The sequence below is a fragment of the Cupressus sempervirens genome, chromosome 3 (genome assembly GCF_028749045.1).
Source record: "Cupressus sempervirens isolate cs-2001-9-10 chromosome 3, ASM2874904v1, whole genome shotgun sequence".
NCBI classification, from domain to species: Eukaryota; Viridiplantae; Streptophyta; class Pinopsida; order Cupressales; family Cupressaceae; genus Cupressus; species Cupressus sempervirens.
Window position 1 is genome coordinate 812,672,269 of NC_143120.1, and position 18,148 is coordinate 812,690,416.

Below are 18,148 nucleotides of genomic sequence, written 5' to 3' on the forward strand. Positions count from 1 at the left end.
GTAATAGCATAGCGACTAACCAACATATTCCATTTCACATGAACATAACAAATAACCAATATTCCCATTCATATGAAATCAAAATGAGTTACAAATTTTAACCAACCATTTCAGTTTAGCTTGAAACATCATGTAGATGCATTTTTCAAAGTAAAAAAATAGGCAATGTAACATACCCCCCCTCCCCCCGCCCCCCCCCTGTGTTTCACATTCCTCAATGAATATTGCAAAATACACAAGAAAATATCCTTAATATCTTCTATAAAACTTTCATATAATCTTAATAGCATTATGCCACAATGTCTCAAATTAAATCACAATAGTATCAACCTATAGTTCATGTTTTTGGGAAAAAGATGGGGAAATTTTTGGAAGATTTCATCATAAGTAGGATTCTATTTAGTATATTGGTCCCATTGGACCTTGCACTGGGTGACATCCTGATTTCGTAAGTGAAGCTTACACACCTCGAGTATTTTGAGTGGTTTTGTTTCCACCACCCTTGGATCTAGTAGCCAGGGTTTCTATGGGGCCCAATTGCTGCTCTGCTTGCATGTTATCTAAGGCTGCATGAATCCTCTGCTAGAAAATGGTTTGGTGTGGTGGTAAGGGAGGTCATGTTTGTTGATTGGATTCACCCTTACTAGGACACTGGTTAGCATAGTGGTCTCCACCACAAATGAAACAACCTTTTTTTGGTCCCTTCTTTTCATTCCCCTTGCTGCCATTGCCAATGTTGATGTTGGTTTTGAAATTCTTACTATTATTCCCCTTGAAATCTGGTTTGCTTGCCTTGAGGTTCTTGAAACTCTTTTTATGAGACTTTGCTTCAGAACTAGATGAACTCTAGTTGGCCTTTCTCTTATTATCACGAATGGAATCATCCTTCTTTACCTCATGTTCTTGTTGCATGGCCTTCTCAATGGCCTCCTACATGGTTTTGGGTGCTAGCACATTTATGGTTCCTCCTATCCTGTTATTCAATCCCATGGTTAATTTTTTGACCTTGAAATTCCCATCTTGCTGATAGGTAGGAACATACTTCAGCAATCGAGTGAATCTATCTTAGTATATGTTCATCGTCAGGTCCCCCTGTTTAAGGTTTTGAAAATCTAACACCCTTTGATCGTAGAAGGATTGAGGTAACCATTGCTTCTTAAAGATAGTTAAAAAATTATTGTGGTGTTAATGGTCTTAATATTCAATTCCATTTTTCTATTTTCCCACTAGGTAGCAACATCTTCAATAAGCTGATAGATTCACCAAGACCCTAAAGAAAAATCTGTTGTTTCCTCAAAGTGGCTATTTAAAATTAAATAGGCACCTAATGGTAGTATTGAAAAATACAAAGCTAGATTTATGGCTAGAGGATTCTCTCAAAAGGATGGAATTGATTATGAGGAGACATTTGCTCCTGTTGCTTGATATATATATGTCAGAACCATCATTGCAATTGTTGCTTCCAAAGGGTAGAAGATACATCAGATGGATGCAAAGACAACATTCCTAAATGGTGTCATTGAAGAAGTATACCTGGAGCAACCAAAAGGGTTTGTTATTCATGACAGGAACACACATGTATGTAAACTAAAAAATTCTCTTTATGGTCCTAAATAAGCCCCCAGGGCATGGTATGAGAGAATTGATCATTATCTTATCAAATTGGGGTACTCAAGAAATGAAGTTGATCCTAATATATACTTCAAAGAATCAAAGGGTGATATGATAATTCTTGTTCTCTATGTTGATGATCTTCTAATAATAGGTGAAGATCACCTTATTGCAAGATTTAAACAAAATCTTACATTAGAATTTGAAATGAAAGACTTAGGACTCCTGCACTACTTTTTGGGGTTAGAAGTATGGCAAAAAGAAGACTATGTCTTCCTGAACCAAGGAAAGTGCACTATTGACATATTAAACAAATTTGGCATGATGGACTGCAATCCCCCATCCACACCAATGTAAAAAAGCCTTCATAAACTCAAATAAAGACAGATAATTCGATCTCTAATGTACTCAATGAATACTTGACCTGATATTTGTGATGCTACAAACACACTAAGTCAATTTATGTGTAAACCTTACAAGATTCATCTCATGGCAGCCAAGCACATTTTGAGATACTTACGGGGAACTATTGGACTTGGTCCAAAATATGACCATGTTAAGCTACAACTTCTTGGATATTCAGATTTCAACTAGTCTTGGATCTGCGATGGTATCTTGGTTTGGTAGGAAGAAATCTCTATTGCTTAGAGTTCTACTAAAGAAGAATATATAGCGACATCTTTGGGAGCTCGAGAAGTAGTGTGGTTACAGTTGTTGGTTGGACTATTCGAGAAACCTCTAAATTCCACAAACATCCATTGTGATAATCAAAGCTACATTAAACACTCTATAAATTCAATCTTCCATAACAAGTCCAAGCACATAGAAATTCCCTATCACTATATTAGAGATGTGATGAACATAAATGTTATCAAGTTGATGTATATCAGCACCAAAGAGTAGACAACTGACATAATTACCAAACCTCTTGTGAAATTATAAGTGGAATATTTCAAAAGTAAACTTGGTATGGTTAAGATGTAAATGTAATTCCTGAGATTCAATCTCAATTTTTTTTAATATATATATTTCTTTTGTTGATTATTACTCTTGTGGACATGTGTATTATTGTATGGAAGATGACGATCCTTCTTTTGGATGTAAGGTCTCTATGGTAAGGTGATGACCTTAACAATAGATTGACCTATTATCATGTGACTTCTTTAATTTGTTCTCTTGGAATGTGTCAATTATTATGATGACAAAAGCATCATGATCGACTTCATTAAGTTGTCCCAAAATGAGCCACAAATCATGATACTACTTGTGTTGTTTATTTCGAGTTCTTGATCCATTGTCATGATAGACTACATTATCTGTCCCAATTTTTGCCAAAAGTCATGACAATGAGTAAATCCTACATGTGATCCATTGTCATGATAGACTACATTATCTATCACAGTTTGTGTCGAAAGTCATGACAATGAGTAAATCCTACATGTGAAATGCTAGGTGCATGTGATCCTTTTGTATAATTGACAGCATCGGTGGTTCTAAGAATTCCAAACACTTGGGACTCACCTGGTTGTGTAGCCAAGATGGGTGATGAGGTGAGAGAAAGGAATCTTCAATAACATGAATCAGTACCAGTTATGACAAAACAACGCTTATCATTTTAATATGAATTAACTAATAGCTCATGCATAATCTTGTTAATGTAATCTCCTGCTGCCAACTCATACGGTGTGTTAAATACTAGGATGCTTAGTGGATGGCAAGATGACCCCTGTCTATTCTGGGTAGGGAGGGCCCTTCTCATTAGAGATTGTGTGGGGATAAGATTTGGTCCGAGGTTGGGTGGTTAAGCCCCTGACAATGTTTCACCTCTCCATGAGTTACTGGACGTGCATTAGACAAAGATAAGCTATGCATTGAATTGTTTAACGGAAATAGGTTTTATCACTTTTATTTATGAGGAGGTAAGATTAAATTGAGTTATTTCACTGTTACGATATCGAAAGCCCTAATTGAATCCAGCAGTATTGGAAGCCCTAATTGAATCCATGGTATCGAAAACCCTATTTTAATCAGTGGTATCAGAAGCCCTAGGTGATATAGCGGGATTAGAAGCCCTAAATGAACTGATGGTAAATGATGCCCTAATTGATGCAGTGGTATGTGATGCCCTAAATTTAAATATAATGGTATTTAATGATAATCATCATTTGATTTTGATTAGTAGTATTGGATGGAAGTCGTTATATGATATTATTATAATGGTATTTGTGGATTAATTTGGGTGAATGCAGAAGCATCCCTACAATGTTTCTCAGTTCAAATTTTGAGGTATGTGGATTTTAATTTCTATAGTTAAATTCATTGATGGGGTTTTAAGTTCTTAGTTAATAAATTTTGTCTAACCGATTTTAACGGTAAGTCTCATTCACATGAACATGATTGATATAACTGTCTTCTTATGAAATTGAAGTAATAACTGTATTTCTATGAGTATGTTTGTTGATAATTAAGACTCGAGAAAATGGAATGTTACAATTCTTCTGCAGAAAAGAGCAATGCTAATCTATAAGGTGGCTATCAAGTCTTCTTATTACTTCAACACTGTAATGGACACCCAGGAATGCCCAAAAGCTGAATCAACTGCTGAAATTATATTAATTCTAAAAATGTTGCAATCAAGTACAGAGAGATGTATTCCAAAGGCCAAACCCTAAAGGAATGACGTTTAGAATGTTACAATAGAGAATGAACATCCCCTATTGCCAAAAAAGAGTGTGATTCACACATCCAAGCTCTTATCAAATGCAAGTCATCATCATCCGATACAATAATCCCATGCTAAACAATGAGACTTTCAGCCCTATTTATCATTTTCTTCATCCTTCTGGAAGGAACTAAAACATTAATTAATTGCAAGAGCTAGAAGCTTCTCCTTCCAATAATTAATGCATACCCCAAAAATTCCTCCTTAGCAATAATTAATTAAATCACGAGAGGCTTCCATCCTTCCAATAATTAATACATACCCTAAAAGCTACTCCCTTGTAATTAATAATTAAATTAATTAAATACAAAGTCACCTTTAAATTGAATGACTTTATAAGTAATTAATTTAATTTTTTCTTATCCTCCACTTAGACTTTGGAGAACGTGAGAGCTAAAAATGGGATCATTACAAACACTTTAATGAGATGCTTGGTGATAAGGAACGCGAGGCAGTGGGCCAGTTCATGGATGAGGAGAACATTAATGTGGCTGAAAAGAACAAGGAGATCCAAATGATCCAAGCTCTAGATGAACCTAATTGGGGAGCAATAGCTAAGATGCCCCCACTTGATCCACCAGTCAATGCTGATGAAGCTGAATGCAATAAGAATATCATTGGTACTTGGGATTAGTTGAAATCTGAATAATTTCTCTTACATGCTTCCTTTTGGATATCTTTGAAGCATATTTTGTAATCTAAAGTTGCATATTGAAAATTTGTGAAAGACAACTACTCTAAACTCTGATTGTTGATTGATAACAATAGACATACAATTTAGTTTCATAAGGATATTTTTGAATATCTAATACAAATTTGTATTAATCTTCTCAATATTTAATATAAAAAATTGATTAAGCAAAGGGAGAGAGAGAAAGGGATAAACCTAGTTTGATGGTTGATAATGCAATCCAATTGGATTTCGAACCCACAAATCCTTGATAGAAACTTGCATAGAAATGAATAGAATAAATTTTTGTGGTTGTAAAGAGGCTTGCCTTAGTCAAACCAAATCTTTTTTGTTTCCCTCCACAAACGACCTTTAGGCATGATAGATTTGGTGATAGATAACCAATTAAGACTGATCGACAATAATAAAGTAAAATAGAAATACAATAAGATAGATAATATGCTGAAAGACACAAGATTGAAAGTAAATGAGAGCACAAATGTGTGATACGAGATCCATTGTGGAAAGCTTGATTGACCCAACAATGGAGAAACTTGCAAAATCAAGTATATGGAGTATGCCAAGGATGATAATAAAAAATACAGTCTAGGAGTTGCAAGAATGAGTACGAGAGCTTGTGAGAATGACCATCAACTTGAGAATGATAGCCAAGAAGACCCAATGAGTTTGCAAGATGGTATATGATGGACTCAGAAGGAATCTATGTAAATGAACCATCATTCTGTGAAGTTACGGATGCAAGTTGGTAGATTCATAATGCTCCAACGATAACTTGGATTTTTGCACACTTGTGGATGAGGGCATGTCGTACAGATGTCTTTGTGGTATGCATTTGTCCAAAACCATTAAGACAATGCAGCAAGAATCTTTGAGTTAGGTTATGAGCAAGCCAATGATAAGGATGACGAGGGTGTTGGGATTTTGCATCTAGGTTGAAGTGGACAAATATGAAAATGACATTTTACATGAGGGTCTAAAATTTACGACATTATGATAACTTTTTTGTTGTCGGAATTGGACAAGAATTTGCATTAGTAATTTTGGAAGATTTCTAATACGGTGTTTGGATAATTGGAATTGGAATGTGGATAAATTAGAATTTGGTATCCCTAGTTACCCCCCAAAACTAGGATTTGATCTTCCATCGAAATGTGTCGAATTGATCAAATTCCCATTCTAATTCCAATTTGACAAAAACATGCTTTGGAGAGTAAACTGAAGTTATTTTTTTTCAAGTCTGCCTAACCTATTTTCTTGTTGGTTTTGTTCTTGCAAGTACAAACATAGACTAAAATAATAATAATTGAGTTAAAAATAAATACATTGATGCACAAGTAAAGGCGATTCGTGTAGATAGTTGATGAAATGAACAAACAGACAAATCAACTAGATTAAGTAATGAAAGGAAATACAAAGTAAAAGAGATTCAAAACATTATTGATGTCAATAGAATTTTAATTTATTGTTACTATTCTATCAAATCCACTTCAATGGCCAGGAAATAAACCAGACATTATTGGAAACTGCTAAGATCTTGTAAAGAAATGAAGTTGTGATTAGGGTTTAGGCTTGAGTGCAGCCTTGAGTGTCTCAATAGTTTGGGCATCTGTCTTGAATGACTTGGACAACAAATTGTCTATTATGCTGCTTCCAAAGAGAGCAAAAGGCAATGCCATTGTGCCTACACTGGCACTACCAAATGTAGAAATAGGAACAACATTGTAATTATCTTCCGTATTCATTCGGAAATAGAGCACAACAAAGGTATATTACAAACTTAACCTATGGTATTTCAATGGTATTCTAATTCTAGAAATGTGCATTCAAACAAATTCAATCTCTATTGTCATTATGAAATCTTGGTGAACTAAATGGTCCCAAACCATATTTATATATGTACATGTAAATATATTGGTGAGGTGGCCTCATTTTATTTTAATAAAATTATACGATGGTGTTACATCATTTTTATATCTATGTGTACGTACATAGATATATTATATAATAAGATAACAGATCATTTAAAATACTTTGAGGTACGTATTATATTAAATTAAATTAGTTTGTTTTAAATTATTTATTTAATAGCACATGTGGTTTGATCTATTATATCATGGTGTTCAGATCACTAGGTCCTCAACCTATTTGCCCAGTGATGATGATGCTCCTATGCCTAATTCCTTTTTGACAATGCTTCCACCTCTTTGAAATGCTTCCTATAAGGAAATTCTACGTAGTTAAATCATATTACCAATCAAGTTATTTAATCTTAAATAATCATAATGGCTAACCACCTTTTCAATTCTATGAATTTGTGATAAATAATCAACTAACATGTTATCTTCGTATTATAGCGACTAACCATCTTACCATTTCGCAGGATTATAACAAATTTGACTGTCAACTGACTTCATGTGAACGTTAACAATTATATTTTAAATTAGGTCAAAAATTAGGATGTAATAATAAGACAACAATACACAAATTCTCTTTCCATGGAAGTGGTCTCTTGGTTTGCAAATTTATGACATTCACTGCAAGTTTTTCTTGTCAACATTTAAGAAATTTACCCTTTTATTGGAAATCCAATTCTAGATAAATAGAAGTTGGAATCTGTTTCATCACGCAACACTGCATTGATAATGAGGGATCCTAGACCACTCCACCTGATCACTATATATCTTAGTTTTTTGTTGATTGGATAACTGAAAGAGACTCAAGTTTACAATCCTTTGATTTTTTTTTCCTTATGACTTATTAATGTTATAGTTTATTTTGTTTGTTACTTTCCAATGATCACTCTCCTTTCTTGGAACACTTTTTCTTACTTAAGAAGGCCTTTGCTTATAAGAAGAAATATTTGAAAGGCTAAACTCTTTTGTTAGGTTAGGTAAATGGCAAGAAAGGGACTAGCAAAGAAAATATGTGTCAGAGGGATGAGATAGCAGGACAAGAGAATAATGGAGGCCTAGAAGAATGACCATGATAATCCTCTTGGAGTTGGTTCCATCCCTATAGTGTGACACATTTAAAGATGTAAAATTTGGAGCCTTGATTGTGAGGAATAAGCATCTAGGAGAGAAGAAGAATGTGATAGCCAAAGAGTGAGAGCTTATTGGAGAAAGTGGATTGTGTGAAACTGATTTGCAAAAAAGTAAAGCTATCGTAGTTAAAATTTAACTAAAAAAACCCACCAATTTAAGGAAACAAACAAGTAGACTATTACTCTTATTGCTTTTTGCAATTCAACTCAGCCTTGCAAGGCAAATGATTTGATATTTTCATCAGTAATTTCTTAGCTAATAATAGTGTGGTTTTGGTGATTGAATGCAATCTCGTGCTTTAGAAATGAGTTTATTTGTAAGAGAGATGCCATGGTGAATTCAAAGATGAGTAATGAAACTCTCCTTTCAAAGGTCTAATCCAACACTTTAACACGATACCAATAAAAGAAGAAGGTAAAAATGATAAGGGCACAATACTTACAAACTAAAGAATGCAATTTGAAGATCACCAAAAATTTGGCGGTGTCCAAGGGAACAACAAAGGACAAAGAAAACAACTTAAAATATGGCTATATCCAATATGCCATTAATTAAGCTTCCAACAAAGAGGTGTAATGGAATCATGAAAATGAATGTGCACATTCACAACAATGACAAAATAAGTGATTTATAAATGCAAAATGGAACATGGATAAAAGCAAAGAAAGTCGAATTAGAAATGAAGAAGAGTTCACCAAATGGTTTATCAAAATTTGAGCAACAATAAAACAAAGGAAAAGGTGAGCTGAAAAATATAGAACAAAGAATGAAACAAAATGAATTGTGAGTCCATGTTTGAGGATTGGTACACTTCAGTTTTTTTCCATTCATTTCTAAATAGTCAACTTGGTAGATGGGTCTAACTTCTAAGGATGACAACCTTACATTCTGGCCTATCATTTAAAATCAATTTTTTTGTACACATTCAAATTAGGTGAAAATAAGTTTCATATATTGCAAAAAATACAATTAAATCTCATCTTGATTAGTTAGCACACAGATTATTGCAAAATATTTAATCCTTTGACTAGATTAGTTGAAACATGAGTTGTTAGAAAACATTTCATTCTTTTTCTTGTGATAGTTCATTGTAGTTGGTATAATCTTACTATCTTTATTTTTTAGTATTTGACATCTTCAATTCAAATGTAAGTTTTTTGTGTAAATTTAAGCAGTACCCTAGTTCAACATGAACCAAGCTTCAAAACATTTTTTTCTAGATATTCTTGATTCAACTAGTTATTTTAGACATGCAATTACACCCAAAAGAGATGCAATGTTTTAGCCTATAGAAACATATATTTATGTTGAGAGGCATTCTATACAATGGAAACACAAATGCCCAATACAGGAACATGCCAAGATTTCTTGTTACTAAAAAAGAAAAGGGAGCGGTTACAAACTTCTAAATTAAATATTAAATTATTAAATCATAAAATTAAAAAAACATTCCCAAAATAATAGTTGGCCAAAATAATAGGAAGCCAAATAGAGGCCGAAATAATAGGCTTGAAAAAATAGGGACCAAAAAATATGTCCAAAAAGATAAGGCCCCAAAAAATAGGGCCGAAATAGTTTCAATATGATTTTTTTTGTCAAATATAATTGTGCATGCACATTCATGCATTTTTTTTGTGGGGAGTGAGGGAATTTGAAATAAATTCGTGGAATGTGAAGAGACGTCCATTAGGGGATATGGGGAGCCTCTCACAAGTCATTTTCATTTTATGTTTTTGAAGAGATTAGAGTAGATTAGAGTTTTTGAAGAGTAGATTAAAGTTTTGGAGTAATTTTTTGCATGTGAGATTTCTATTTTAATTTTTAATTTTAATTTTAGTTTTGCATTTAGATTCAGATTTAGTTATGTATTTAGATTTAAATGTAGATTTAGTTTCAAAATTAGTTATAATATTTTCCTTTGATTTGGATTTCAATTTCAATAAGTTTCATATAGTTTAGCCTTGTATGTTTGATTTAGATTTAGAATTCAAATTGATTCAAAATCTATTTGATATAGATATTTGATGATACATTTCATATGTAGATTTATTTAATGTTCATGTTTCAATTTAATATTACATTTCCATGTTTCATATTAATTTTAGATTTGCATATTTCAAAATGCTTTTGGTTTGCATGTTTTAGATTTGTATGTTTCATAATAGTTTTATATTTGCATGTTTCAAAATATTTATATTTTTTATGTTTCATAATTAAATTTTATCATTAATGTGGATAGCAAGGTCACTTTATCAATAAAATTTATATTTTATTAAAGTTAATGATTAATTTAAAATAAACGAATCATATATTTAGTTTATATTTTGTCATTATTTAATTAGATTATGTATGTGTTTTATTTAAATATTTTTCGTAATATATATAGATTTTTATTAATATTTATATTTGTAATGTTTGAAAAGTGGAAGGCAATGCCACCATATTTCAAACATTACAATCTAACTATTTTATTTGAAATAGTTTTGATTTTTATTTATGTTATTTTTAACATTGTTCATTTGAAAGAGTTTATGTTAACTATTAATACTTTTTCATTCTGCTTATTTTTGTATGTTGATGGTGTTTTTATAATTTTGTAGGTTACTATTTGAGTTATGGATGCCTCGAATAGAGAATCAAACATTATCTGATACTAGCCTGACTACTTCAATGACCTCACATGATTTCTTTGAGATTGAGTTTGACAAATGCCTACAAATAATTAAAGAGACGTGCACAACTATAATTAAAGTTGTGGGGAATGCAATATTTCCAGTAGACTATGTTGAGGAAATGGAACTAATGCATATAAAATATGCATAAAAATTCATGTGTGACACATCTACAAAAGTGGATGGGTTTCCCTCAATGATGAAAGAAGTCTTTCAAAATCATTGTTCAAATAAAGGTCGCAAAAGAATCTTAATAATTGAAGAACATGACATGTATTTACACCATTACAGAGATTTTTTTTTGTATATAGTTTTTTCTGGTCTCCGATTTCAAAATTTTAGTTCTAATTAGTTGTATTGATAGTTTTGTTTCCCCAATCTATACAACTTTCATAAAGAAGAGAACAAGACAAAACAAATTTATTGTTGTACAAAACATTTCTTTAAATGGATGTGGCTGCTAAATATGTTAATTAAGAAAAAAAATCATAAATCTAAATAGATGTCTTTAATCATAGGCATATTTATTGATTACAATTCTTAATCATTGCAATAAAAATTGCATTAGCACTATTAAAAATTCAACAATATATAATGTTCTGACATCATCATGGAGAAATAATTTCCATAAAATTGATTCGTATATATTATTTCACACTTTTTACATCATCTAAATTATTATGTTGAGACTTATAATTTCACTTTCATGAATTAATTTTTTTCCACAATTCGAGTCATTTGTATAACATGTATCCCAAATTTGACCATAGTCATACTCCAAATACTCCAACACTACACTTAAATCTCATACTTCCCTTAACCATGTCCCTTATTTCAGTGTAACATTTAACCACTTATTAACCCTAATCATAACATCGAGTGTCATACAAATGTAAACCTTGGATCCTAACTCTTTAACTCTTACTTTGTATATGATTGTTCTAATCATTTAGTAAATTATATACCTTACATGACCTTGTATGTACTAGTAACTAGAAATAATTTTTTTTTTTTTATAAGTGTGTGTGTGTGTGTGTGTGTGTGTGTGTGTGTGTGTGAGAGAGAGAGAGAGAGAGAGAGAGAGAGAGAGAGAGAGATACTCATATGATGGTGTATCTAGAGAGAGATAGATTAGGGGGTTTATCGAGAGAGAGAGAGAGTGTGTGCATATCTATAGACAAGAGGGAGCTTATATTATGTTTCTTATATAGACATGTTTTATGGAGAGAGAGAGAGAGAGATATTAGAGATAAGGAAAGAGATAGTCATATGACTATAAACCTACCCCTAATCCTAACCCTAACACTATATATAACTCTAACTCTAATTCTAAACTTAATCCCAACCCTAGCTCTAACCCTAACCCTAAATCTAACAAGGTAACTTTAACCCTAACCCTAACCCCAACTTTATCTCTAACTCTAACTTGAACCCTAACCCTAACTCTAATTCTAAACCTAACCCTAACCCTAACCTTAACCCTAATTCTAACCCTAACTCTAACTCTAATTCTAACTCTAACTCTTATACTAACACTAACACTAACACTACCTCTAATTTTAACTCTAACTCTAATTGTAACCCTAACCCTAATGCTAACCCTAACCTTAACACTAACCCTAACCTTAACTCTAACCCTAATTCTAACCCTTAATATAACCCTAACTCTAACTCTAACCCTTATTCTAACTCTAATGCTAACTCTAACTCTAACCCTAACTCTTATTCTAACCCTAACCCTAACCCTAACTTTATTTGTAACCCTAATTCTAATTCTCGCCCTAATTCTTACCTTTACCCTAACCCTATCTCTAACTCTAATCCTAACTATATTTGTAACCCTTATTCTAAACCTAACCCTAACCCTAACTCTAACTCTAATTCTAAACCTAACCCTAACCCTAACCCTTACTCTAACCCCAACTGTAACTCTAACCCTGATCCAAGCACTAGCTCTAATTATAAACCTAACCCTAACAATAACCCTTAATCTAACCCTAACTCCAATTCAAACCCTATCCCTCACCCTAATTTTAGTCCTAATGCTAACCCTAACTCTAACTCTAACACTAACTCTTACCCTAACCCTAATTCTAACCTTAACCCTGACCTTAGCTCTAACTCTAACCCTAACCCTAACCTTAACCCTAACATTTGGACTCTAACCATAACCCTAACCCTAACTTTAATCCTAGCTCAAAACCTAACCCTAGCCATAACTCTAACCTTAACTCTAACTCAAACCCTAACCCTAACCCTAACTCTAGTCATTCTATAACCCTAACCCTTACCCTAAACCTTACTCTAAACCTAACCTTCACCATGAGCACAACTCTAACCCTAACCTTAACCATAAACATAACTTTATCCCTAACTCTAACCTAAATCTAACTCTACCATAATTGGACTCTAACCCTAACTTTGATCCTGACTCAAACCTTGACCCTAATCCTAAATCTAGCCTTAACCCTGACTCAAACCCTAACCCTAACCTTGACCCTAGCCCTACAATAACCTTAAACCTAACCCTAACTATAACCATAACTCTAACCCTAACCTTAACCATGAGCATAACTCTAATCCTAACCTTAACCATAAACATAACTCTACCCCTAACTTTAACCCTAAATCTAACTCTATCATAATTGGCCTCAAACCCTAACCCTAACCCTATCTTTAATCCTAACTTAAATCCCAACCCTGACTCTAACCTTAACCTGACTCAAGCCCTAACCTTAGCCTTACTATAACCCCAACCCTGACCATACCATAGCTCTAACCCTAACCTTAACCATGACCATAACTCTTACCCTAACCTTAACCACAAACATTACTCTAATCCAAACCTTATAAACAATAACCATAACCATAACTCTAACCCTAACCTTAAACATAACTCAAACCCTAACCTTGACTCCAACCCTAACCCTAATTCTATCCCTAAGGTTAACATTAACTATAATGGTAACTTTGTCCCTAATCATATATCTATGTTTGAGTATAACATTTTACATTACAATATCCCAAAAATAAAATTATTTTATTATCTAAATTAAACTCCATATATTATATTTTTTTAAAATGTTTTAAAGCATAATTTTATAGTAACTTTATACAACTCTAATTAAAAATTAATTAACAATTTTATAATATCCTTATCAAAATATAAATAAAAAGTAAATGTTTTTCCTATTGAACCGCAATTTCCACTAGATTATATATATATATATATATATATATATATATATATATATATATATATATATATATATATATATATATATATATATATATATATATATATATAACGCCAAGAGTAATCATTCTCAAGGCGCATATTTTAATTTTCATAAATCCCAATTTCGATTAAAATAACCTTGAATTAAATAAAAATAGGTGCTTCAAGAACGATTACTCTCGACATAATATATATGTTGCTATAAATATGTATTTACTATTTACACTTTACTTAAGTTTACTTAGGTTAATACATTATTTTACTATTTCTTAGGTGAGACACTTAGGAGTTTGCACACTTTTATGAGTTGTCATATTGACAACATAGAAGTAAGCAACTCTAATTCAGCACATGGTGTCTACAACACTGGAGTTTGCATAATTAACTAAGTTGTCATGTAGACAACACAATTATTCGCACTCCTATTTTAGCACATGGTGTTACCACATTATTTTGTGTGCTACACCTTTGTAGGCTTATCTTCTCATCATCGCATGTACTCCTGTGCTTAATGGAGGATAACCCACACTTGGTGGACATGTGCCTAATTTTATGACTTATCATATTATTGATTCCTATGCATTCTAGAAGCATTCCAAAGGCCTTTATATACAAACACTCGTAGTGTACTTTCACATTGAATTGAATGACAATAAATCAATTTTGGATATTGTTATTCTGATCATACCTTGTTGATCTATTGTTGTGCTTGTGCCTGGGTTCCTTGATCTTGGGTGATTTTTCCCTAAGGAAAATTTCTAACCATTGTAAACAATATTTGAAATCCTTTAATCAAGGTTGACCTAACAATCATAAGGACCTAATAGTCATGTAACATTCTAATGAAATGTTCTAAAGTCCTCTAACAAGGTCACTCCTAATAGGGTGATTAAATCCTTTGAGAAGGTCACATTTAACAGTGTGTATTGTAACCTTTAACAAGGTTGCCTCCTAACAAGGCTCACTTTAGAAGAGTGAAAATTGGTGACATGTTTCTAGGGGTTTTTTCCCAAATTGGGTTTGCACATTAAATCCTAGTGTCAAACTTTTGTGGACATTATTATGATGTTTTACTGATTAATGTTTACATTCTATAAGTCTGTTATTTTAGAACAGTAGACAACTAGCTAATGTTACTAAAAGTTTGTAGTAGAGACCAAGCCATGGAATGATAAGACCTCAAGTTGTTTAACTATGTGTTTGTTCAATTGGTACATCTGGACCTAGGATAACTAATTCCCCTCCTTCCCTAATTATTCTAAATATTCTAACATGAACTAGATCTTCAAGGGAAAATGGATCACCAAGGGTACAGTGTGCCCCTAATGGCAGTATGTGAAGTTGATTATGAATTCATAGTTTTGATAAATAATGAAAAGGGTATTCAAATCTGCAACATGTTCATCAATCTAAGATACAAAACCTGCAAAATAAATTTTTTTTTGTTGGTTGTTAGGGAGATTTTCCTCATTAGTACCCTAGTTTAGGAATTAACCTTTAATTGAAATAAAAATAGAATGATAACAAGTAGTATTGATAGCTTTAACATAGACGAATTGTAAATCTATGAGTATTCTCTTTAATTTGGAATGTAATCATGTATATAGATGAAATAGCCTTAAGTCAATTTTAAATCCCCAGAAAGAAAATAAAAGTGAAACCAAAACCTTCATGTATTCATGTGCTTGAAATTCTCCATAGGAATTAATATAGATCTTGAGAGGATGGATGTAGAAGATGTAACAAAGGATCTTGAATGTATGAAGGGAGATTTTGAATGTTGAAATGCTAGATCTTGCACAAACTCCTTCAATAGCTTGAATACATGAATCCTTGATCTTCAATGGAGAGATAACTTGAATGCTTGAATAATGCTTGAGAACTTGAGGGATCGTGAACTTGAATTTGATGGATGCTTGATATGATTCATGGATGTGAGATGAAGCAAATGGAAGGGTTTATAAAGGGCTCAATATAGCTTACTTTCGTAGCTTGACCTGCCTAAATTTTTGCACCTTGAAACTAATTAGACATGGGATACACACAAAGGACCCAAAATAGGCCCCAATCAAGGGTGCACTACATCCCTTATTAGCTCATCATGGGTGCACTGCAATCCTGGTAGATTAGGGTGTTGTACGCTCCTAATTACCATAGCCCATAACCTTTAGGATCCCAAAATAGGTCCTAGATCCCTAAAATCAAGCACAAATTCTAAGATATAGTCATTTTAGTGTGAAGAGTAGATTCCAAGTGAATAGATGAATGGAAGAAAGGAACTAGGGAAATAGATCCTACCTTGAGCTTAATGCCATATAAATAAGAGCTTTAAAGACAATCTATTAGGTTTTACCCCAATTCTAACTAGGAGAAAGGAAAAAAAAGGGAAGGAGGGAAAGGTGCAAGGGGATTGATGATATTGCATTAAATAGGTGCTAAACCTTCATTAGTTTGGAGTGTTTCTAATCTAAGATGGTACAGAAACCTTATACATGGTCATCAATAGGAGCTCATACCTTCGATTACACATTGGCTTTTTTAGCAATGTGTTGATGATTTAGTGGGTCAGATTCATTTTAATTTATCTAGTGATCACAAGTTCATAATTATTGCTAATGATTATTTCACAAATTGGGTCAAGGTTGTGCCTTTGTCTGTTACTATTGGGAAGCAAGTCTCTTTATTCATCCTAAATTATATCATTTGTCAATTTTGTGTGATCTCCTCTATAGTTACTGATAATGTAGGACATTTCAAGAATAAGGAACTTAAACAACTTTTTAATAAAATTAAGATAAAAAAAAAACTAGTCTTCAATCTATTACCCTCAAGTTAATGGCCAGACTAAAGCTTCCAATAAGACTCTTCTCAAAATCTTGCATAGAATTGTCAACAAATCAAGAAGAGTTTGGCACTTACAGATTAATCCTACACTTTGGGAATACAAGACTAGTATTCACACACCTGGAAGAGTCATGCCTATTTCACTTTTATATGGTTTTGAGGTTGTTTTACCTGTATAGGTTGAGATTCCTTTACTTAGGGTGGCTCTAAGAGGTCTTGTGACAAATGAGGATTATAGAGTCATGTGCTTACATGAACCAAAACTTTTGGATGAATGAATAAAAGTTTTGTTTGATCACATGAGGTTTTATCAAAAATAATGTCTCAAAGCTATAACAATAAGGTTCTCCCTAGATAGTTCGAGGTTGGAGACTTAGTCTTATGAGAGAATTCCAGGAATCAACAAAATAAAGCTCAAAAGGGAAAATTTGAACCCAATTAGTTGGGCCCATATATCATTACTATTGCTTTTTGGTTTGGTGCATATAATATTTCTACACATGAGGGAGAAAGACTCCCTAAACCTATCAATAACCTTCACTTAAGAAGTTCTACACATGACTCTCTATTGTTTACAGATTTGTAAATATCTTAAGGTCTTGAAAAAATTCTAAAATTCATAAAATGTCCTAAAAATTTTACCATCTTAGTTAAAAACAAGCAATAGATCCTTTGTTTTATCACCCAAACAATCAAATATAATACAAAAATACAAAAAAAATGTCCTACAAAAAAAACTATTCCAAGTGTTGAAAACCTAAACACAGACACTGCTTCAGGTCTATGCACTTGTATTAATTAGTTTGCAAGCCTGACGCCTAGCTATTTAACTCCATGTTAAATACTTATTTCCTAGGGTCTTTTTCTAGGTCAGGGATACCACAAAAATAGTGTTTCTCAACAATTTCATTAACACTTAGTGTCTTTGAGCTTACACCTTGTTGTTATTCTTGGGTCATGATATTTATCACTTGCAAACATGAGTCCTAAAGAGTCAAAAATTTCTCTTTCATTTTCCCTTTCACATCATTCTTAAACTAAAATTGACTGAGATACGCTTGAAATTTTATTTGTGTATTACTTGTGTTATTTTTTATGAGTGTTCCTTCCATAGTCTCTCTTGGATATCATTGAACTAGAGGACTAGGGGCATGGAGCATGAGGCATGTTTTCTTTTGTCTTCTGCTTATGAGTGTAGCTCCGATGATTGTAAATGTCTCTTTCTTTGACCCCCTTGGACACTTAGAATATTTAGGGCATCATCCTTTTGTGTTACATTGTGTTTTCTCATGCAAGATCACAATCATGGTTATCTTGGCCTTTATG

The 18,148-nt window shown here is 32.7% G+C and overlaps 1 protein-coding gene across 1 annotated transcript in view; it reads left to right on the forward strand.

The window, feature by feature from the left end:
* The first annotated feature begins 4,760 nt into the window (after positions 1–4,760).
* The window catches only part of LOC149569278 (uncharacterized), a 121,497-nt gene continuing 108,109 nt past the window's right edge, over positions 4,761–18,148 (forward strand). Inside the window, exon 1 of the mRNA XM_089816861.1 lies at positions 4,761–4,953. Within this exon, the coding sequence (XP_089672987.1) occupies positions 4,761–4,953 (193 nt within the window). The remainder of the gene's footprint in view (positions 4,954–18,148) is intronic.